Here is a 23448-nt window from a genome sequence, read left to right on the forward strand (position 1 = left end):
GACATCAAAAACAACACTGTTGCCCTGCCTTTACTGCCCCCCCCCGGGTGTAACCCTACCAGGCTGAAGAGATGAGCCATCATTAAATACTGCAGAGCTGACATAATGACAGACCAGATAAAAGGGAGGAAACAAAAAAAGGCCCAGACCAATTCTTGTCCCATAATGCACTAGCCCCCCCAATCCCCCCCCTCCCCTGCCCGCCCCCCCCCCCCCCTCTCTGGGCTCAGCCCGCCCCCCCCCCCCATAAAAGACACAGGCCCACCCTGGCTCCGGCCCGGGCCCTACTCTGCTGCTGTGATCTTCCCTCTCGTCACCAAGGCTCACACAAAACACGAGTGCCTCGCGGGACAATGGCCGCAGCGCGTCCTGCCGGCCCCACACCGCTGGACACAACGGCCGCACAATGCAGCCTTATTCAGCGGGCCAAGCTGCTGATCCCGCCACGTTCCAGAGAGCAGGGCCACACATCCGCGGGCTGACAGCTCATAGCAGCTCCCAGAGACCAGAGGCCCCCTGATACACAGCGCGTATCAAACCCAGCAGATATCAAACCCAGCCAGACCCCACCGCTATCAGAGAGGCTCCCCCCCCGATCACCGCTGCTATGAGGTCTACTAAACCCTCCCACCCATCATTACAAGCCTCACAAAGGACCTAATTGTACCATAATTAGTATTTCTACTACTGCTATCCCCACCAGCACTCTGCATTCTGAGACATCTCCCTGCCAGCGCCACAGAGCGGCACCGTGGGCTAAATATACTCCGGGCTCAAGAGGCACTGCTGAAAGACATTTGCCTTTAAATAGACGGCAATAAAGTGCTAGCACATGATAGCGCCGTTCGCACACATACTACACACCTTCTGACACGGCGCAGTCGTGTTCCACCTCGGGCTGTTTATACCCCCGGCCCCGTGGGGGAGAGGCGGGCACGACGCCCGGACAGAGGCACGGACAGAGCCGGAGGAGGAGCGACATTAAAGGGTTCAATCCAAATGTTTCAAATGATAAACATAACAGGGGTCAGCTGATGCTCTCTCTCTCTCTCTCTCTCTCTTCTCACCTCGACCTGCTGCTTCCCTGCCGCTGCGTGGCCACACACTGCAGTCAGAGACTTGGCTCCGACGGAGCATTCCTGCGTACTGTTACAGTGAGGCAATATTTACCTTCGAGTGAAAGTACACTTGGCAGACATCCGAAACACTGGAGGGTGTAAAGCGGCCGCTACTGTGCTGGGGCCCCTCCTCCTCGGGCCCCGGAGAGCGGCCCCGTGCCGGCCCCGCCACCGCCAGCCTCCCAGCGGCAGTCCTGCTTTGACTGAACCCGCTAGTTGGACCGGGGCCAAGGCCGAGACGGAGCGACGCTCACACACACACACACACACACACACACACACACACACACACACACACACACACACACACACACACACACACACACACACACACACACACACACACACACACACACACACACACACACACACGGAGAGAGAGATAGATAGATAGATAGATAGATAGATAGATAGATAGATAGATAGATAGATAGATAGATAGATAGATAGATAGATAGATAGAGAGAGAGAGAGAGAGAGAGAGAGAGAGAGAGAGAGAGAGAGAGAGGGAGAGAGAGAGAGAGAGAAAAAGAAAGATCCGAAAGAGTGGAGGAGAGAGAGCAGAGGAAGAGGAGAGCGAGAGCAGAGGAGAGAAGAAGAGAGGAGAGAGCCGCTCAGAGCGCCTGGCCCGCTGCCAGGTACCACTTAAAGGAGGTTTTTTTGGGTGAGGGGCGGTCAGAGAGCCGCTGACATCTGAAGGGTCTCCCAGAGACAGCGCTGGAGGAGGTGGGCACGGCGGCGGGATTATACCGGTTCCCCGGGGGGTGGGGGGGGGAACACACAGCTGGAGCGCCGAAATTGAACCGGCGTTTAGCTCTCCTTCTCCAGGCGTCACTAAACCACTCAGCGCTCGCTCTGCGCTCTGAGGGGAGCCGCGGCTCCCGTAAGAACGCTACGACACACTGACTGAGTCATCGCTACACATGTCAGGGGAGTACCGCTGAATCAGTCGGCGTGTTGCCTTACTGATGAGCGACTCACCGACCGGTGACTCATAGGGGGGGGGGGGGGGGGGGGTGTAACCTGTCACCTATTCTCTCTGAGCGGAGCTGCTGAGAGAATGGCTTCAGGAACACAGAGCCGAGCGGGTCCAGCGCCGCTAACACGGAGCTAACGAGGAGCTATCCAGTGGTCAGAGGGGGGTCGCATAGGCGGCGGCGGCGTGCTAGCGCTCACCTGTTTGAACTGCTCGTCGTAGCTCCAGTCCGCCTGCCCGTTGGGGGAGGGGGCCGAGTGCGGCCCCACGGGGGAGAGGCTCTCGTCGGGCTCCTGCTTCACCCGCACGGGGGGCGATGCCGGCCTCTGGGGGGGGGGCACGGCGGGGTAGCTGACGAAGGGCCGCACGGGGGGCAGGCTCCGCACGGCGCTCTGCTGCAGCGCCAGCGTCTGCTTGCGGAGGAACTCCAGGCCGCTGGCGCCGCGTGCCCCCGCCTCCTCCCCCTCCTCCTCCTCCTCCTCGCTGATCTCGTCCGCCTCCATCATCTCCTCCTCCTCGTCCTCCTCCATGGAGTCCCGCCCCCGCTCCTCCTCGTCCTCGCGCTCCGAGTCCACGCTGCTCTGGTTGGACACCCGGGGCGGCGGGGCCACCACCCCGAGGGGCAGGGCCCCCGACAGGGCGCCCCCCTTGCCCATGAAGCCGGCCCCCGAGGCACGGGCGGCGGCCAGGATGGCCTGCTGCGCGGCGACCTGCTGGGCGTACATGATGTGCGCCTCGCGGAGACGCCGCTCCTTGCGCTCCATCTCCAGCCGGGCCTGCTGCTGCCGCTGCAGCTGCTCCATGACCGCCTCCAGCTTCATGCCGCCAGTGGAGCCCCCCTGGGGGTACGAGCCCCCCTGGGAGTAGACGCTCGCTACACTGGCCTCCTGAGACATGCTGGGCTGCGGGACGGAAAGGGAAGACGGACATGTGTCACATACACACATGTCACAAACATAATTCATTTGACCTTTGGTAAGGTGCGTTATACAATTCCAGGCATTGAATTGGAGCCGTGCCAGAAATATATAAACCGAAATATATAACCAAACCGCAACGCACGACTGTGGACATTAAAGGACTGCAGCGGGTTTAATATTAGACAATATGAATAAATATGGTGCATACATTACATACAAGCATAATATCCTGTCATTAGAAACCCCTTACAAATACTGACATTAAAACGGTAATACACGTTAAACTGGAAACAATACAGCAGCAACGGGAAGCCAGGGTTTCAATGTAACTCAATGTAAGCCCATAAACGGTGACACTCGCAGCACAATGCAAAAAGTTTTTTTTACGTTTGTGTCTATCATAAGGGGGAAAAAACATACTTGCCAAACGGGTGTCCTATCGCGAAAAAAAACAGACAGTGTTTCACATAACGATCCAACTAAACACAGACTGAGGGCTAAATAGTTTACAGTAAACATATAGACGACATGCATTAGGTCCACAGATTGGCCTGATTGTGTCATGGAGCAGGAGGACCACCAGACCCAGGCTGAGGGACAACCGGACCCGGGCTGAGAGACCACCGGAGCCGGGCTGACAGACCACCAGATCCGGGCTCAGAGACCCTCAGACCCGGGCTGAGAGACCACCGGACCCGGGCTCAGAGACCCCCGGACCCGGGCTGAGAGACCACCAGATCCAGGCTCAGAGACCCTCAGACCCGGGCTGAGAGACCCCCGGACCCTGGCCGAAAGACCCCCGGAGCCGGGCTGAGAGACCACCGCGGCGGAGGAGAGGAGCTGCTCAGCGGGGAGACAACTCACCATTTGTGCCTTGCTGCTACTGGAATTGTCCACCATCCCTCCTTCCTTGCTTCTCCTCTTCCCTCGTTGCTGGCACGCTTTCAATCACTAGTAAACACACGGAGGAAATGTGCACGCACGGGAGATTTCAACGTCGGAGCGGCGACAACGTCCACTGGTGCCTTTTAAATACTCTTTATCCCAATGCGTTTACTCCTTTAATATAAAAAAGGGCCGACTGGAAAATGGCCCGATCTCATAACTCGAAAAGCGTAGAGGTAACTCCCTTGACTCGCTTTTCCTCCCCTTCAATTCCTCCCCTCCTGAGCGCCCAGCCGCGTTAGGGCCCGCCCAGGGACGCAACAGGTCCGCGGCGCAGCGCTCCGAGGGCCCGCCCAGGGCCTGCGCTCCGAGGGCCGTGAAACTCCACAACATGCACATTACCTCACTACCCGCATGTTCCAAATGTTTAATTCAACCATCAAAAAATCCGTTTTAATTTCCCCCAATGACATACCTATTCAAGAACCAGCATTGAAAACTATTTCGTTATTTTTTTATTGATGTTGTGGAAGGTGAGTTAGCTGGTGAGACATGTGAGATATTGCATATAATTATCATCGAATATAGCTGAAACGACGGAACTTAATTTGATCCTGATTTGCAATTAAACGGAATTAAATCGTTGCAGCCCAACGTATTGTAGTTACACTACGCCACCTAGCGGGGAGTTAATGCATATACACGGTGTGCACAAAAGCCGTTATCAACATTTACTCTACTCATAATTAACCTTTTTCTTTGAGGAAGAGCTGAATGTCCTGGAAAATGGAAGTCATTAAAATAAAGCTCATGGTTTAGATAATATTTTATTCAGTGAAGTAAAATAAAAGTTATAATACAAAAATTAATAGTAATAAGTAGTGTGATATTAGGTTAAAGTAACAATTTCAAGTTATTGTTTCCAGCACTCAGTAACACAGACATTTTTGCAAAGTAAATGACCAGACTGGTAGACAGATGTAGCAATAAAGTAGACAGACGTTAACTATATAATGATCTCTGCTTGTCGTCAAGTCCAGTGAAGACAGAGAGAACACGCAGAGCGCCGAAGACAGAGAGGTGTCCCTCAGAGGTCGTTTTCTCAAACATATACGGCGCGTTCATCACCACTCACAGAGACCCATGGTGAAAGAGACTTTCTTCAATGTACACTTCAGCTCAGCATCGATCACCCCTGCAGCGAGTTGGCCTTGTCATCTGCCTCTCGGGTCGTCTGGTCCAGGCATTTGTTAGCAGGCAGCAAGCCACTGCGTTACCGTGGTAACATAGACTGAGTAAACACTAGTGCACATGGGAGGGAGGATGTTGCATTGTAAAGAGGAATTAAAAGGTGCCGTTTAGATTTGTGGTTTGGTCTAAGTTTGATGGTAATACCGAATCAACAGGTTTGTCATATTCCTTCTCCTATATAACATGTTTCTCTTTAGCATAGGCTGATGTGTGTTGCTTGTATTGCCAATATTATATATATATATAATATTGTGTGTGTGTGTGTGTGTGTGTGTGTGTGTGTGTGTGTGTGTGTGTGTGTGTGTGTGTGTGTGTGTGTGTGTGTGTGTGTGTGTGCGTGTGTGTGTGTGCGTGTGTGTGTGTGGGTGGGTGGGTGTGTGTGTGTGTTTAGATATATATACAGTATATATTATTTTGGAAGCCGTCTATTCTGGGGTACAGTTCTGCCTCACATGTGGTTGAAGAGACGGCTGTGTCACACGCTCTAGTTTCCACAGTCAAACACACATGAACGCCTCCACTCACGCTCAGAACATCTGGTGGAAACACTGGTGGAAACACAGAGGTAGTGAGAGCAGCCAGATAACAATCCAACTCTCAGCCGGAAGGTGTTGCAACACATCCCTCAATGCAGTAGTGGGAGACATTTAAGACAATATTAGGTCATGTAACATTACACATTGTGTTGTAAATAAACAGTGATAAAAGTCGATGGGAGCCACGATGTAAAAACCAACAGGAACCGAACAGACCAACAGGGGGGGGGGGGGGGGGGGGGGGACTGGGAGATTGGAAGAGTGGAGGATTGGACTGGGGCTATGAAGAGTTACTGGTCTGTAGTCGCTGTCCCAGTACCCCCCAAGGGGAACCTGCTGCGCTATTGTGACTCCAGATACGGACCCAGCCACCAGCAGGGGTCATTGGCGGGGTCAGCCGGCATGGGTGGGGCCAGCCGGACGTGGGCGGGGCCAGCGTTTTGTCTCAGCTGTTAAAAGAACCAACCGCTTCTGAGGGGCGTCACAGTGGGAAAGGGTCCGTGCTCCTCACTGGTGCTGCTCAACTGCTGCTGACTGCACATCTCCAGCACCACCAGCACCACCGACGTCACTCAGTGAGGGCAGGGGGGGCAGGGGGTTGGGCTCAGCAGCTCAGGTCTTCCCCATCAGGGGTGAAGGGTCTCCTGGTCACTGAGGATGATATGAGAGGAGGGGATCCGGAGGTGGCGGTGGTGTTGGTGGAGGAGGTGATGGTGTTGGTGGAGGAGGCGGTCTCACTGCATGCAGCAGGAGGGGACCTGGAGGCAGCAGCACCCAGAGGAGCCCATGGCTTTGGGGGGGATGAGGTCCAGGTCCTCGTCGTCCGGGACCTCGTCCAGACGGTAGCCATCCTGCAGGAGCTGACGGCTCAGGTCTGGATGGACCTGAAGACACGCAGAGAGAGAGAGAGGGAGAGGGAGAGGGAGAGGGAGAGGGAGAGAGAGAGAGAGAGAGAGAGAGAGAGAGAGAGAGAGAGAGAGAAAGAGAGAGAGAGAGAGAGACAAGGAGTGAGGAAAGAGAGTGCCAGACAGACAGAGAGATAAAGGTACGGTGCCTGGTTTATCCCTAATAAAAGGAAATGCTATTAATAATAATAATACATTGTATTTGAATAGCGATTTTCTCGCACTCATAGTGCTTTGAGCGCTTTCACGTGCATTCACGTCATTTTACGTGAACGCTATTCCCCCTCCTGCGCCTACTCACCTCTGCTGAGGAATAGCCTGAGGAGTACTGCTCCACCTCTTCATCACTGAGGAGGTAAAGACAACATCAGGAGGGTACAACCACAGGACCCAAGACATGCACTGACATATTCTAAATGTATCACGAAACATAATCGGGGAGGCAATTGTCCGTTTTTTTTAAAGAGCTACCTGTCCGAGTCCAGCACCACCAGGGTGTCCTCCGCGTGCTGGCTGAGCGCGGCGTAACCCTTGTTGAACTTCATGGCTCTAAATAGACCAGGAAATAAAAACTAATGATCAGAACCCGAAGAACCGGAATCCACACCGACCTCAGCGGCCTGCATCCACATTCCACCGTGCAGCGCGTCTGCACACATTGTGTTCTCCCCCCCCCCCCCCCCCCCCCCCCAGTATATTTGCATATATATCCACATTTTGGTGAAGAGGTTGATATTGTGACATCAGTACTAGCCGTCACAACGATACGACTCAGCAGAGCTCCTTCCTAAACCTTCCACGGACCTCTTTGGGCCTTGTCTCGGCTGCTGCATCACAGGAGCGCCTGCGGTCAGAGACTTCTTCTTCAGAGCTTTCCTGGCCAACTCCCGGTGTTTCTCTACGGAGACACAAGCAGAATCAGTCACTGAGTAGAACTGGGTAGGACCGGGTAGGACTGTAGCTGAGAGAGTCAGTTACATTTGTAAATATACAGACACGCATATTAACACTTGTTACACCGTTGTTACAATTCATGCTAATGTGTCTCACTGATTCAAAAACTCAACCACTCATTTCGGTGTTTATTTTATCATTTGATTTCATGCTTCTTCAAATGTAATTGTAATGAGAATTTGTTTAGTCAAAATAATATTCAATGTTTAGTTGAAGATGTTTTTCTATTTCTATAAAACTTTACGATTACGCACTCCTCGACTTACTGAGTTTAAGGTGGATGGCCGGAACTCTGGACATGATGTAGGGCCCCCTCTTCTCCAGGGGGCGGAGCCCTCCATCGGAGGTCTTGGGTCGGGCCCCTCCGACAGGACCCTGGGTTGGAGGGTGAATGTGGCATTAGAGACAACTGACAGGACTGGTTGGTTTGGAATGCGAAACGAGTAGCGTCAGAGATATACTGGTTCTGTTGGAGGAGCACAGACATGGAAACCAAACAGCTCACTAATGAACTTTTGCATCCAGATAGGAGTGCTTACTGAACCATTGAGGGGATGGATGCAGAGTGGGACCCCTTCTGTTGCGATACGTTTAGCTTCACATTACCTGTAGTTCACAATGTCGGTATTACATGTGGCAACAACAACAACAACAACAACAACAACAACAACAACAACAACAACAACAAAAAACAGGTGAGCTGTCAGTGCTCCCGTCAGTGCTCCCGTCAGTGAACTCCTGACGGGAGAACTCCTCCAGGAAGCGTGACAGAGCCCGCTCCTGGAGGAGTTCTTCTCTCGGGGCTCCCCTCAGGTCCCCTGGAGGAGTGATTCTCTGCGGACCCCCCTGGAGGAGTGCTCCTCACCGCCAGCTCCTGCGTGCCGGGCCGTGCCTCCAGAAGCGTGTCCTTCTCTTGTTCCTCGATAATGTCGCTCATCATCTTGGTGTGATTAATCACGCTTTACGACACGATAAAGCCATGGTTGTATGAGTGTCCCGACAGGCGACTCAACCGGAGGATCAGGGGGCTGGGAGGCGCTGAGCTGTCGCCTCTGAGCGACCGGAACTTCCGGGTTTAGTTTCGTTTCGATTAGGACATCTTTGATATCTGATCCAAATCTCTAAGTTATTTCTAAAATAAAAAGGAAAAAAAAAGTGACGCAAGCACACAGTCATAATTCGGGTTGACAGCTGTCCGTCAATGTGTGGGTTTGAAATGAACACCATTTCCCACAATTCCCAAACATCACGATAACAGCTTTGACGTCAATGTCTTGTTCAAAACAACTCGGAATTATTGCACACAGTTTCGTCTACACTCCAAATAAACGATTGGTCTGCTCTTAAAACAATGCATCCATCGGTATGCATCATTGTAATATTAAGTTATCCATGCATGAGGAAAGAACTTGTGGATTTGTTAGAAAGATGACAGTTGTCAAATCAACAGACAGTAACGTTATGGACCGGTTACTAATATGTAGAATACGATTATTGCTGTTTTGTCTCTCAAAAAGACACGAGTATTTAGATAAATAAGAGTCATGAAATAAAACAGCATTTTTTTTTGTCGTGGAGTCTGGCAGACTTTTCAAGTACTGTCCCTTTAAATGGACATCAACAGTTTGAGGCCGATGGGAAAAGCAACACGGCGCCCTGATTGGCCCCTCCAACGATGACGTCACGAGCCTCCGGCCCAGTACAGACCAGAGATCAGCGCGCCGCCCAGCAGACCTCCTCCCAGTACAGGCCAGCGCCCAGTAAGGTATGTCCTCCGGCCTGACCATCCTAATCTTCGTTCCATAAACCCTAGGATTCCCATCAAGAACTCCTATGTGCTTCTTGATTAATTTCTTAGTATACGTTTCTTAATGTATTATGTCATTCAGGCACCCGGAATATTTGACAGTTATCCAAATTATTATGAAACCATCCAGGCCTGAAACTCACAACCACCAACAAATAGAATCAGTAATGTGACAACCAAACCGATTTTTCATTTTCATCCCCAGAAACAACAAATTAACTTTAATATTTAAGATTAATTGGTGGAACAAACAGTATCCGCCTGTCCATGTTACCGGCCAGGAGAGGCAGACCCTCAAGAGAGACCATGAGGTGATTCTGAGCAGTGTTCTGAAACCATCTAGCAGCTCACTTGAAACTCCAATGTTTATTGGTTTGTATGAGCTTTCTGATGTGAGCCTTACCTTGGTGTATCTTGTTGGTTTTTATGCAGGTCCAATCCCCGGATATTGCAACACACCACGGCGATCTTCAACCACAGAAGCCAACATCCACATTAACTCGTAATCAATTCGTCCAATGAAGGTGTCCCCTGAAGCACCAACTTGTTTTTGTCTCAGGCCTGCTGCTTGGGTCAGTTATCACATAAGCCATGTTCTGGCCAAGTTTAGCTCCCCCTAGCGCTCTGACAATTGAATCACAATGCCTACATTCATTTGAGATTAAGTATTTTCAAATTTGATTCCTTTAATTTGTATACAAAATTTTAAATACAGATTGTTTCATGAATGATCTTTCATGGCTCTAAACCCTTCAGTGATCAGAACCATCATTGCTGTGATCCTGAACTTTGTCTTGAAAATGTAAGGAAGTATTTTCTTGATGAATGTAAATTAGTCATGCAACATAACAGTTGTGCAAGAGAGGCTGGAGAGCAATACAAAAATAAATAAGCGTAGAGTGGTGCAGTACCGACAATAGGTGGTCAAGTCATAGTTGACATTATTTTATTTTTCATTGAATAACTCTAATTTATTTGTTTCCGTGTCTTCGGACCAAGAATTGAATCAGAAGAAATAAACAAGTCCCGAGATCGAGTGTACAGTTCTGTCCGAGAGAAAACAACAAACCATGGTCATCACATCTCACCCATCATCTGCTCTTAGCTGTTATGGCATTTTACATACGCTTTAAATAGGACTTTTGACCGAATAAGCAACTCGTTTTGAAACATATATTAGTATCCTCACTTGAAAGCAACCTTGAATAAACGTGGTTCCCTGGGTCTGTGCATAAGGAGCTGACCGAGGCCAGAACAGAACGGTGCTGATCAGAGACCGGTCCTCTGAGGGGCGGAGACAGTGATAGACAAACCTAGACCCCACATCTGAACCTCCCAGTCCTCGTGATCCTCCGGGACTCCGCTCCAGGCCGTCCCGTTCACAGGGGTTCAGATGGAACGGTGATCTGCTGTTACTCCAGTGTAAAAGTCATTGTCTAGAAAAATATTGAGATTTACATGAACATAACTTTTGACTATGTTACAATAAAAACTCCAGGTGTGTGTTGAAGTTGCACAGTGGGTTGTACTGTATAAATATTGTATAAAATAAGGCAGTCTTTTCAGTAGGATAAACCAGATACAAACATTTCTGGGAGGAAAAAAAAACTAATTTCAAGTCCAAAATAATGTTTTCACATATATTTCTGCTGTTTGTCAAATGTCAAGCGTTTTACAGCATTAAACTAGGAGTAAGGGACTGTTGCAACAACACACACACACACACACACACACACACACACACACACACACACACACACACACACACACACACACACACACACACACACACACACACACACACACACACACACACACGATGGTCAGAAATAACATAACTTATGCAACATCACATCCCTGGACAAATCAGTGAAACAAAGACATTTCTATTATTGTTTACAGTGCAATAAAATGGTGTCATACATCATACAAGTAATAATTATGGACTTGGAGGGTTATAGTATTATTCATCTTAATCAGCTTTGGCTTTGCTTTTTTTTAAAAATTTATTTTGTTCTTTTACCTAATTCCATGTATGATTTTAGAGAACAGGAAAAATAAAATTGAAACATCTAAATGAAAATGAGGATAACCAGACCATCCGTAGTCCATGACCCATGATCATCACGTTGAGGAAGTTTGTCCCTCAACGGTGACCTTTATCAAATTCTCATACACCCTGAACCTCACATCCCTCCCACTACACTCTCATGACGGACAGGTCACCACACACACTCTGTTGTGTCTGAGCTTGAAGACGACGAGACGGAAAACCAAAAAAGGAAAGCGCTGGAGTGTGTTTCCATCCAGTGGCCTCCAGGGGGCAGCAGTGGGCATCGCTACTCTGCCCAGGAGGAGGAGGACGAAGTGGAATAGGGTGAGGGTGAGGCTGAGGAGGAGGGGTAGAAGGAGGAGGAGGAAGAAGGGGAGGAGGGTGAGGAGGAGGATGAGGAGGAGGGTAAGGAGGAAGAAGAAGAGGAGGAGGGGGACGAGGAGGAGGAGGCCGGAGAGACGGCGACCGGACCTGAAACGGGACTGGAACAGGTCCCAGTGTAGTTCTCAGGGCTCTGCAGGGCCCAGTTCATGAACAGGAGGCTCGGACGGAGAGGTCCTCCTATCTGACGCCGACGGGAGGAACCCGCGCTGGGGCCAGGAGGAGGAGCCTCTGTCAGGACACCTTCTCTCAGTCATATCACCTGACCGCCAACGGTACCCGGCTGGTGCAACAAGTTCATATGGAAATTTGTGTGTGTCTGTCTCTGTATATATGTGTGTATATGTGTGTGTGTGTATGTATGCATATATATATATATATATATATATATATATATATATATATATATATATATATATATATATATATATATATGTCTATGCGTGTTTGTGTGTCTATGTGTGCATCAGCTAATGTGTACCACTTTGTCCCCGCGTGTCACCCCGCGTCCGTTAACGCCCCCCCTCCCCCCCCCCCCTGCAGACGGGGGTCCCGCAGCGAGGATACAGGTTCCGCTGGGGGTGGCACGCTACAGAAGCGGGGGGGTGCGAGGCGGGAGACCCCCCCCTCCCCCCTCCCCCAGGGGAGGCTGGGCTCACGGGGGAGAGAGTCCACCCAGCGGTGAGGAGGAGGAGGAGCAGAGAGAGGCCCCCCCCCCCCCCTTGGACGGGGTCTGGGTCGTGGCATCCCGGGGAGGGGGGGGGCTACTCTGGGGGGGGTCTGAGCTTGTGCAGCTTCCTGTCGTCCATGCCTTTCCAATACTTGAAGTTGTTGTCCAGATGCTGCATGAGGTTCGGCAGGTCGGCGAAGGCTGGAAGAGGAAACAAGGTCAAAGTTCAGGTCAGAGGGCAAAGGTCAGAGGTACAGCAGGCTGTGCTTTTAGGGTCCATGGTTTGGGGGTCTTCGCTCCTCGTCTTACCGTCCCAAGCGTCGAACATATCCGTGATGAAGTAGTCGATGAAAGAGATCTGGGATTTGGGAATGCTACAGGTGTTCCTATCGAAGACGGGCATGACCACGGGAAGACACTGCCTCTTCTCCTCGTCCGTCTGGAGCACAGGACACGGCACATGTTAGGGACACAGCACATGTTAGCTGGGCTGAAACTCAGCACATGTTAGGGACACCGTACATGTTAGGGACACCGCACATATTAACTGGACTGAAACACAGCACATGTTAACTGGTCTGAATCACACAATGTTAACTGGTCTGAAACACAGCACATGTTAACTGGACAGTAGCAGACCAATATGCGACCCAGAACAGAGGAACTGCCATTAGCCGGCCGTCTCAATTTCTTCTTTATTGTATTTATGTGATAAAGTTACATCTAGGTATTGAGGTCACTCAAAAACTCCCAACAGCTGACTAAAATAAGTGCATTGTTTCTGCTTAGAATACAACAGCAGTACCGACTTGTGGGTCAGGCCCTGATCCACTAGCTCTCTGTGACCCACTAGCTCTCTGTGACCCACTAGCTCTCTGTGACCCACTAGCTCTCTGTGACCCACTAGCTCTCTGTGACCCACTAGCTCCCTGTGATCCACTAGCTCCCTGTGATCCACTAGCTCCCTGTGATCCACTAGCTCTCTGTGACCCACTAGCTCTCTGTGACCCACTAGCTCTGTGACCCACTAGCTCTCTGTGACCCACTAGCTCCCTCCCTGTGACGCACTAGCTCTCTGTGATCCACTAGCTCTCTGTGACCCACTAGCTCCCTCCCTGTGACGCACTAGCTCTCTGTGACGCACTAGCTCTCTGTGACCCACTAGCTCTCTGTGACCCACTAGCTCCCTCCCTGTGACGCACTAGCTCTCTGTGACGCACTAGCTCTCTGTGACCCACTAGCTCTCTGTGACCCACTAGCTCCCTCCCTGTGACGCACTAGCTCTCTGTGACCCACTAGCTCTCTCCCTGTGACCCTCTAGCTCTCCACCTGTGCAAAGTACTCCTCCGAGATGCGGCCAGCCCACTCGATGCACAGCTCCTGCGGTCGGCAGGGGTTGGAGATGTCCGCGCACTTGATGAGCATCCTCTTGATCAGGATGCGGTTCTCCGGCGTTGTCAGGACCCCCTTTACGGACTCCTCATCACCGTTACCCTGGAAACAATCAGAGGAGCTTAGCATTAGCATGGTTAAGCATCTTATCCTAGCCATCTTTGTTGCATACAGGGAATGGGTTAAACTAGTGATTGTTAGTGCTTGGTTCTTGGTTCTGTGAACATCCTTCATTTACCAATTTCTCTCTTCCGACAAATGTAATTATTATAGTCGCTCTGGATAAAAGTGTCAGCTAAATGTAAATGTAAAGCTTACTCTCAGGACCTACGACTGGATACGACCCTGGTATTTTAGAGCCCACTTTAACACACCTATCGATGCTTGTTCTCAACAGCGGCCATGACTGTAGTCCATGGGGGAGAGATCTAGGTTAGCCTCTAGGTTGTGTTACGTAGCTAATCTCGACAGAAGATAGCAAAGTATGTGAGAGTGGCTATTACACCCTTGAACTATCCCTGATTAGTTTTGTATTTTTAGCACACAACATGCGAGGAAGCCTCATTTGGTTCACACACACAGAACGTTTGATCCTATTCTTTGTTCCAAAAAGGCGAGAGGAGAGTTGATGATCTATTCTTACTTACGGTGTGGCCTACATCTAACTTCTAATTAAGGACTTTAACTGTTTGACATCCTGATGTTTACGATGGGAATGCCGCAGAGGCCAGCGTTCCACACCCCGCGCGTGTCTCCACATCTCTGCTGGTTCTCCGAGCGTTCTTCTCAGCAGACCAAACTCTGCTCTCGGTGGGAGAAGATAAAATAAAACCCTGTTCTGAATGAAGCCTGAAGTGTTGTAATGAAGTCAGCGTTCTTATTATTTATTACTACCATCCGTGTCTTAAAAGAACCGACATCTTTTAAATGGCTGTGCTAAGCATTCCACACCCAGACGGGAAAGATGGAACCAAACTGTCAGATTCCCCCCCCACACACTCGTCTCCACGGCCCCGCTGTGGTGACGCCCCCAGGCCTCCGGGCCGGTAGCTCCGCACACACCTGCTGCCCGCGGCCCCAGCTGAGGGGCCCGGCCGGGCACACATCTCCACCAGGACGGGCCGACTGGTGGAGATGTTCCCAAACCATTTTTCAATCCCAATATAGATTCAGATTCCTGAACTTGAGTATTGGCCGATACCGAGTATAAACCGATAAAGCATCTAGTATTATAACTACTAACAGCACTTGTTCTTATTGAAGGGTTCTCCAACGATGACAGCGATGTTTACCTACTGTCGACAATTTCTTTTTTCACAACTAGATCACATACATTTATAATCTATAATTATAACAATACATTTGCATGAGCATCCATGTGTTTTCGACTCGGTAGATCGAACGCACGTACGTCGGAGATGACCTGTTTCTCGTTTCCCCCTCCGACCGTTAGCGAACGCAGCATAACACCGTAGTGTTGGCGATGTTCTCAGCCTGCGTACTCAATGAGTCATGTGATGGTATCAAATCGGCGCATACACGATGCAACTCCACCAGTTTCGGAAATTCCTCCAATACTGCCTTAAAATGCGGTATTGGAGGAATTTCCGAAACTGGTGTGGGTTATCAGATCCACTTTACTTACTGGTGAACCACCAGTGTGTTCTCCAATGGTCGGTTTTGACCCCGCAAGTGTCTCGCTGCCTGAACCATCGAACCAATCCCCCGTCTCACACTGTGTGTGTAAAATACCGAAGCCTTTGGCTGAGCTCCAGACGCTCACGTCTGACATGTGAGGGTCTGCTGACGCCCGCTCACCCCGTTCTCGTCCAGCGCGGCTAGTGGCTTGTTGATGCTGTTGACGAACTTGTTGACGTGTTCAAAGTGCTTGGTCATCTCCGTGGCGAGCACCATGTCGATGATGGCTTGCCGCAGGGTCCGGTACTCGTTACTGTAGAAGGAACAGAGGGACACGCGTGAGACATGAGACAGCGTCCGGTACTCATTAGTGCCAGAGGAACAGAGACACTCGCATGAGGGGGAGACGGGACAACATGAACATGATCCAGGGAGAGAGAGAGAGGGAGAGAGAAAGAGAGAGAGAGGAATGGAATGGGTGAGAGAGGGAGAGAGAAAGAATGGGTGAGGAGAGAGGGAGAGAGAGGGCGAAGGGGGACTGATTGGGAAGGAGGTAGAGAGGGATGGAGAGGGAGAGAGAGAGGAATGGAATGCGTGAGAGGGAGAGTGATTGAAATGGAGTGGTTGAGAGAGGGAGAGAAAGAAGGAAATGGATTGGGTGAGAAAGAGAGGGAGGGAGGGAGAGATGGTTAAGTGAGACGAGTGTGCTTGGTTGCATGAAAGTGTGTGTGAAGAGTTGGGCTCTTCTGATGGCAGTGACAGTGGGAATGAATGGCCTGCATTGTCGACCCCCCCCCCACCACCACCACCACCAGGGGGATCAGTTCATGTGAGCCTCGGTGCTCTGGGATCAAATCACATTACCAGCCCCCTCCCCCCCTCCTCCCCAGCCTGGCCCGTGTGACTCAGATGATGTTGATAACATGTCCAAACTTTCATGGATAATGTCAGCAATTAAAATGATCACTGGAGTTTTCCATGTTTCCAGGACTTTGTAAATACAGTCAGGGCCATTCAACTGCCCCCCCGACCTCCTTCTCCCCTCAAAAGATCAGATCTCTGCAGGGCTCGGGGGCTGTGTGTACAGTACAGACAAAACCTCTGGCCAGGGGCCGCGCTGGGTTCATGTCAGCTGGGACAGCAGGGGGTTCATGTCAGCTGGGTAAGTGGTGGGTTCATGTCAGCGAGGACAGAGTGGGGTTCATGACAGCTGGGACAGCGTGCGTTCATGTCAGCTGGGACAGTGTTGGGTTCATGTCAGCTGGGACAGCGGGGGGTTAAATTCAGCTAGCTGGGACAGCGGTGGGTTCATGTCACCTGGGACAGCGATGGGTCCCTGTCAGCTGGGACAGCGGTGGGTTCATGTCAGCTAGCTGGGACAGTGTGGGGTTCATGTCAGCTGGGACAGCGGTGGGTTCATGTCAGCTGGGACAGCGGTGGGTTCATGTCAGCTAGCTGGGACAGCGGTGGGTTCATGTCAGCTAGCTGGGACAGCGTGGGGTTCATGTCAGCTGGGACAGCGGGGGGTTCATGTCAGCTGGGACAGCGGGGGGTTCTTGTCAGCTGGGACAGTGGTGGGTTCATGTCAGCTGGGACAGCGCAGAGTTCAAGTCAGCTAGCTGGGACAGCAGTGGGTTCATATTAGCTGGGACAGTGGTGGGTTCATGTCAGCTAGCTGGGACAGCGGGGGGGTTCTTGTCAGCTGGGACAGCAGGGGGTTCATCTCAGCTAGCTGGGACAGTGGTAGGTTCATGTAAACTGGGACGGCGCGGTGCCTACCGCTCCATGTTCTTGAAGATGTTGCACTTGTCGTCGCGGGTGGTGATCTGGAAGGCCAGTGCGGCGTGGTGGCTCTCCAGCACCGCCGTGTCGTTGTACAGGATGGCAAGCTCACTTCCTGCGTTGCACAGGAAGCTGTTGGTGCGGCCCGGGTGGTCCACATCGTGGACCGTGGCGGCGATCAGTGCCGCCACCTCGTCGATGGGGTCCAGGCTTTGCTGAGGACGGAGGGATAAGCATGTCAGGGGGGGAGAAACAGGACCTGGGCAGGAATACAGAGCAGCCAATCAGTGTTCTGTATTCATACGAGGACGGCCCCTCGACAGACTCGAGAGGAAACAATGTTTTCCTCGTCACGTTTCTATAATTCACCGCTGCTGTTTGGGTGTCAGAAGAGGCCAAATACTTCATAAAGGAACGGCTAAAAATAAACACCACGCAAGATTTAGTCAAGTCTGTTCTTTGAGTCTCTTCTATTGTCACTCCACCTGTGTTTTCTACAAATAACCCGATAGATTCCCCGAACTGTTTCCAGACCAGACCTTTCCCTCATGGATTGTCCCCCCCTCCCCTATGAAGGCCTTGCAGGCCGGCCTGCTAATGGGATTAGGAGTGAGATTATCATAAGCATGCTGCTCGGTGGAGAATGATCTTAAAGCCCGGGTTAGTATCCTGGAGGGTGTGCAGGGCAAAGCCCTCTTTATCGTTTTGAGTGGATGCAGGCGGATTGTTGTCTGTAAACTCTGCGTGTTGTCGTTGTCTCAAACAACCATTTACACAGTAACGCATAAGAGTGGAAACTAATCAGCTGCTCTACTTTTAATACTGCGTCGGCCGTGTGGATTCATGTGTTGACGTTAACATGTGCTGCTTGATGTTCCAGGCCTATTTATACCAACATATCATGGGACTATAGGGTGAAGTGGGCCTAACACAATCAGAGACGTAACAACAGGCCATTGATCGCTTGTGTAAGCGCCCGTTTGGTTCTGTAGTTTATTCAATGTAGGACACAACACAATGGCACTCTTTATTTATATTTGCTATGTAACTGCTCCTCTGATCTTCCAGAACACGGCCCGAGGGCATAGGTTCTCTGACCTCACAGGCCGCTGACTAAGCCAATGAAAGATCGCTTCCCCCGATGCCAGAAATAGATTATTTGGTAATCAGCTTTAGCCCACGCACACACCTAACCGGTCTACCAGCGCCTGACACATTCTGACCCCGGGCTGCCGCCTCGTGTTTCAGACACTTACAAACAACCAGTTCATCAGTGGAGGGAACCAGCCACAATTAAAGATATTAAAAACTATCCTGAGAAAATTATTCATTCTATTTTTAGATGTGATCTTATGAATAGAAGAAGGCGATCTTATTGTAAAATTGTATTCATTTAAGTTTAATGGTCCGGTTTTACCCCAAGAAAGATTTGAATGATGGTACCCTACCCTCCTTAAACTCAGAGCAAGTATCAGTACGGTGTTTGGCATTAAGTTAAATACGGGAAGTGAGACGGGGAGTTTTTTCAAATTACCACCCCCCCCCCCACACACACACACCCCCGACTCGTCTGCGGCGCTTCTCGGGGGGGCGTGGTTACCTTGACCCTCTCCTTGCACAGGAAGTAGGCGGTGGCGTGCAGGACGTCGGCGGCGTGCGTGGAGTTGTGGTAGGAGTTGCTGGAGTGGTAGTTGGCCTCCACCCCCTGAAGCCAGGACCGCAGCACCGCCTCCGGGCAGTTCAGGAACTCACACACCCTGAAGCGCGAGAAGATCTGCATGCCCAGGAAGGTGAGCGGCCTGCAGGGGAGGGCACACACAAGGAACACAGGAATCAATGGAGAACATGTCAGTTCAACCACCAAACTAAATCAGTAGAGAACATGTCAGTTCAACCACCAAACTAAATCAGTAGAGAACATGTTAGTGCAGCCGTGGCAAAAGTGTGGTGGTGTCATCAAAATGGCCGCAGAGTGGCGCAAGTTCTATCGCGAGCTATGAGACCCCAGGACCTTACCTCTTCATAGTGGCCGCCTCTACGCTGAAGATGTCGAAGTCCCAGGAGTCCTCGTTCTCCATGGTCACGGCGATGCGGGGCGGGATGTCGTTGAGGGTCAGGGGCGTGGCCAGGTGGCTGGGTGCGTGGGGGGCTGTTTTTTTTTTTTTGGGGGGGGGGGGGGGGGGGGGGGGGGGGGCATTAGGAGCAGACTCAGTGGAGACCTGGGGGCATTATTGCGTTTTCTTTCACAACACTTAGGAAGCCTATAGAAGCAATGAGCTTGACTCTAAAAATAACGTCGCTTGAGTTACTTTGACCTTTGACTCGTCAAAGGGGAACAAGAAAAACAAATGAAATCCAAATAAGAAAACAGAGTTCCTCCATAGGCTTCTAGCTGTCTTTCCCGCGCATAACGTCACTACTTTTGATATCATGACTCTACGGAAGCCTTATGGGTCCATGCTAATATCCAATCTTAATAATAATATAATAATCATGTAATGTATAGAATACAAAACGATAAGTCAATACATACAAATGAGACTTTTACTAAATAGGTCTCTGACAGGCACCTTGTGCCGTCGATTCAGGGTCACAAACACATCCTGGATTCATGTAACACGACCCAGAAAAAAAAAGGTAAAAGCTGGATAAAGCGTGTTGTATTTTTTGGTGATACAAACTACTTGTGGACGTTACGTAAACGGGACAGTCCCAAAATAGCGGTGTGCAGGAAGTTGGGTGTGTTCTTACGCTTGGTGGAGAAGATGTACTCGTTCCCCGACAGCCTCCGTAATCCATCCTGCAGCGCACAACAAATAACACAGATTAAGGGAGCAGACACACACACACACACACACACACACACGCCTCGATAATGAGACATATGTGCCATTTAGAAAAATGGCCGTGCCACATTTATGAATTGTCAGCAGGATAACACATCAGCATGCAGCCGCCCGACAGCGGACTGTGAAACGACTCTTATAGTTTCAAAATGTGCTTTATTCTACGAAGCAGAGGAGGAAACAACAGCGTGTGTTTGGCCGTCGGCGTGCCAGTGTGCGGGGTCCGGGCTGTGCTGTTTACCTCAGAAGGGAGAGAGGAAGAGGGGGGGACTCCTCTTTGACCTGGGCATTGTCTGTGGCAGCGTAGCTTCTGTACGCACAGGCTATTTATGGCCTCAGCCCACCCCGCCCAACCCACCCACCCCACCCACAAGATGACAGCTCCCTCTCCAACGGCCGCGGGCTCCACTGAACTCACGCCAAGACCGCACGCCCCCAGTCACAATCCGGCCCTGGCCCCCGCGCTGGGGTGTGCAGAGTGAGACTACGCATCTACACACTATGACCACCGTAAGGCAGGGCACACACACACACACACACACACACACACACTGACACATACACACATACTCACACTCACAAACACACGCATACTGACAGACACACAAGCACTCACACATACTGACACACACAAGCACACACATACAGACACACGCATTGCTCTGAGAAACATCCAATGGGGGTGCTGGCCTAGTCCAAGTAGGCGGTGTTAAGGCCAGCTTTACAAGGCCCCTCCCCATTGAGGAACGAACACACACATACACGCATCTCCCCACTAAGGCCTGTAGTCCCCATGTAGGACTAGTCCCCATGTAGGCCTACAGTCTTTCCAGTGGTATTCCCGGGAGCAGCAGGATGTTTCACTCCCAGAGATCAGAGGGGAGGAGCGTCAGTGTGTTTGAGATAGCGATAGAGTGGGGGGGGGAGCTTTCCTCCCAGCCTACGGGAGCATAAAGGACAATCTAATACTTCCACTAGGGACAGTGCCAAGACTGCCAACTTGGCACTCTCTCTCCTTCTCCACGTCGCCTCTCTCTCTCTCTCCTTCTCCACGTCACCCTCTCTCTCTCTCCTTCTCCACGTCACCTCTCTCTCTCTCTCCTTCTCCACGTCACCTCTCTCTCTCTCCTTCTCCACGTCACCCTCTCTCTCTCTCCGTCACCCTCTCTCTCTCCCTCTCTCCTTCTCCACGTCACCCTCCCTCTCTCCTTCTCCACGTCACCCTCCCTCTCTCCTTCTCCACTTCACTCTCTCTCTACCTCTCCCTCTCTGAAAACTCTTGAAAAAATGATAAACACACACACACACCTTGTGTGGTTTCATGTCAGCGAAGACTCTCTAGAGCTACTAGTGATCGAGATGCTGTTCCGCCACAACCAGGAAGTAACCTTCTGCTGGGGCGGGGGGAATTGAGCAGACGGTGTCTGAGCCTCACCGTCATGAGCCCCCCCACCAGGTCGTTGGTGTGGGGGTCTTCGTCCTTGGTGCCTAGCGCGGGGGAGTACAGCTCGGTGGTCCTCAGGATCTCCAGCACCCGGTCCAGGGCCTCCGCCACCGGCATGGGGCTGCTCTCCTGGGCCGCGTTGATGATGTTGATCACCTGGGGCACCGGGGGGGCGGGGCTTAGCACTGTGACAACTCACATGACTGACATTCACGTTCAGAGCGTTTAGCAGACGCTTTTATCCAAAGCCACTTACAATAAGTCCATTTGTTAGAAGAAGGAGAAACAACAATACATCTGTCTGTACAGTAAGGATGTTGATAGAACCAAGTGCCAAGCACTAACAATCACTAGGTCAGGGGTCAGCAACCTTTTCAACGTGCAGGGCCAGTTTGACATTTTCTCGTTAATGAGTGTGCCTTAAGCAACAATATATTCAAAATTAAGCTGAGTTATGACACAGCGACTAAAAACATTTCCAGAAGACCTGGAATTGTACTATTTCCATATAGTCCACAATCATGCATCAACATTTAAATGTTTTTTTGGTTGTTATCTTTGCAACATGGGCTTACAAATTATAATTACATATGTCCCATCTTAAAACAACATTTTCAGAAACTCATTCAAAAACATATTTGCAATGTGAGAAATGTAAAAAAATGAGAATATATGAGAATGTTGGAACCATCCACATCAATATCTTTAAGACATGTACAGCTTTGCAAAACCATGTGAAGGCGATGCATACAGGCCACTTGCAACAATATTTTAAATATTTTCTTCTATAAAAATAGTCTTTAAAAACTATTAATTGATCCCATTTCAGAACGCTGCTTTCTGTAACTAATTGAAGCATATTTGCACTGGGAGGAAATCCCCAAAACAGAATTAAGTGCAAAAAAAAATCGGAAGTAATGATTATGCTGCCGCATTGTGCTGTGAATTTTTTTAATAACGATGATAAAATAAAATAATAAAAAAAAAAAATATATATATATATATATATATATATATATATATATATATATATATATATAAACATTTTTTTTAAGTGGGCCAATGATTATGCTGCCCAGTGCCAATGCTGGCACGTGTGCCTAGGGTTGCCGACCCCTGCACTAGGCTAACCCATTCCCCGTACACAGCAAAAGATAGCTAGGAGAAGATGCTACACCATGCTAGGTACTGTGTTTAGTTGCCAGGGGGTCAGGGAGCGATGAAGATCTGCAGAGAGTCACGGGCCCCTCATCCTCCTCGGAGGGGGGCTATTCCCAGCCTCACCGTGGGCCTGCCCAACAGTCCTGACCCCCCAACCCACACCCCCCTCCCCCCTCCAGACCCGAGTCATGAGACAGAAAGATAAACGCAAACCAGGCGTATGATGGAGCCAAGGGCGGGAGTCATGGGAGAGGAGGGAGAGGAGGAGAGGGGAGGGGAGGGGAGAGGGAGGAGGAGAGAGGGGAGGAGGGGAAAGGAGAGGAGAGGAGGGGAGAGGGGAGGAGAGGAGAGGAGAGGAGAGGAGAGGAGAGGAGAGGAGAGGAGAGGAGAGGGAGGGGAGAGGAGGGGAGAGGAGAGAGGAGAGGAGAGGAGAGGAGAGAGGAGAGGAGAGGAGGGGAGAGGGGAGGAGGGGAGAGGAGAGGAGGGGAGAGGAGAGGGGAGGAGAGTGGAGGAGCAGGGAGGATAGGAGAGGAGAGGAAGGAGAGAAGGAAGGGGGAGGTAGGGGAGCAGAGTAGGAGGGAGGAGAAGGGAGGAGAAGGGAGGAGGGCAGAGGAGAGGGGATGGGGCCTACCTTGGTGATGGGGGCCTCGATGGTCATGGAGTGGATGCGAGCCATGGACGAGTGGCGTCGCTGGGAGCTCCCTGTCGACAAAAACAAACCAAGAACAA

At 50.8% G+C, this 23448-nt stretch overlaps 3 protein-coding genes and 1 long non-coding RNA gene across 8 annotated transcripts in view; 1 reads left to right on the forward strand and 3 right to left on the reverse strand.

The window, feature by feature from the left end:
• Window positions 1–4203, reverse strand: part of LOC115558176 (AT-rich interactive domain-containing protein 3B) — a 54874-nt gene extending 50671 nt beyond the window's left edge. For all 4 annotated transcript variants that reach the window (XM_030376053.1, XM_030376056.1, XM_030376055.1 and 1 more), the window contains exons 1-2: window positions 3879–4203; window positions 2295–2996 (exon numbers count right to left, since the gene is read on the reverse strand). In XM_030376053.1, the coding sequence (XP_030231913.1) occupies window positions 2295–2996; window positions 3879–3914 (738 nt within the window). In that variant the 5' untranslated portion in view covers window positions 3915–4203. The remainder of the gene's footprint in view (window positions 1–2294; window positions 2997–3878) is intronic.
• A 504-nt stretch (window positions 4204–4707) lies between these two features.
• Window positions 4708–8723, reverse strand: fam219b (family with sequence similarity 219 member B). Its single transcript, XM_030376059.1, has 6 exons — window positions 8411–8723; window positions 7812–7920; window positions 7396–7489; window positions 7063–7140; window positions 6893–6938; window positions 4708–6570 (listed from the first exon to the last, which is right to left on the reverse strand). Exons 1-6 carry the CDS (start codon window positions 8483–8485, stop codon window positions 6421–6423), a joined length of 552 nt encoding a protein of 183 aa, XP_030231919.1. The 5' UTR covers window positions 8486–8723; the 3' UTR covers window positions 4708–6420.
• A 429-nt stretch (window positions 8724–9152) lies between these two features.
• LOC115558179 (uncharacterized) lies at window positions 9153–10862 on the forward strand. Its single transcript, XR_003979299.1, has 3 exons — window positions 9153–9310; window positions 9558–9663; window positions 9785–10862. It is a non-coding gene; the product is annotated as an uncharacterized LOC115558179 (long non-coding RNA).
• Window positions 10863–12188: 1326 nt separating this feature from the next.
• pde8a (phosphodiesterase 8A) overlaps window positions 12189–23448 on the reverse strand; it is a 34763-nt gene continuing 23503 nt past the window's right edge. For both annotated transcript variants that reach the window (XM_030376057.1, XM_030376058.1), the window contains 10 exons: window positions 23351–23421; window positions 21550–21714; window positions 20020–20068; window positions 19285–19417; window positions 18869–19067; window positions 17266–17483; window positions 15667–15799; window positions 13786–13950; window positions 12766–12895; window positions 12189–12657 (listed from right to left, as the gene is read on the reverse strand). In XM_030376057.1, the coding sequence (XP_030231917.1) occupies window positions 12551–12657; window positions 12766–12895; window positions 13786–13950; window positions 15667–15799; window positions 17266–17483; window positions 18869–19067; window positions 19285–19417; window positions 20020–20068; window positions 21550–21714; window positions 23351–23421 (1370 nt within the window). In that variant the 3' untranslated portion in view covers window positions 12189–12550. The remainder of the gene's footprint in view (window positions 12658–12765; window positions 12896–13785; window positions 13951–15666; window positions 15800–17265; window positions 17484–18868; window positions 19068–19284; window positions 19418–20019; window positions 20069–21549; window positions 21715–23350; window positions 23422–23448) is intronic.

The sequence above is a fragment of the Gadus morhua genome, chromosome 14 (assembly GCF_902167405.1).
Source record: "Gadus morhua chromosome 14, gadMor3.0, whole genome shotgun sequence".
Taxonomy (NCBI): Eukaryota; Metazoa; Chordata; class Actinopteri; order Gadiformes; family Gadidae; genus Gadus; species Gadus morhua.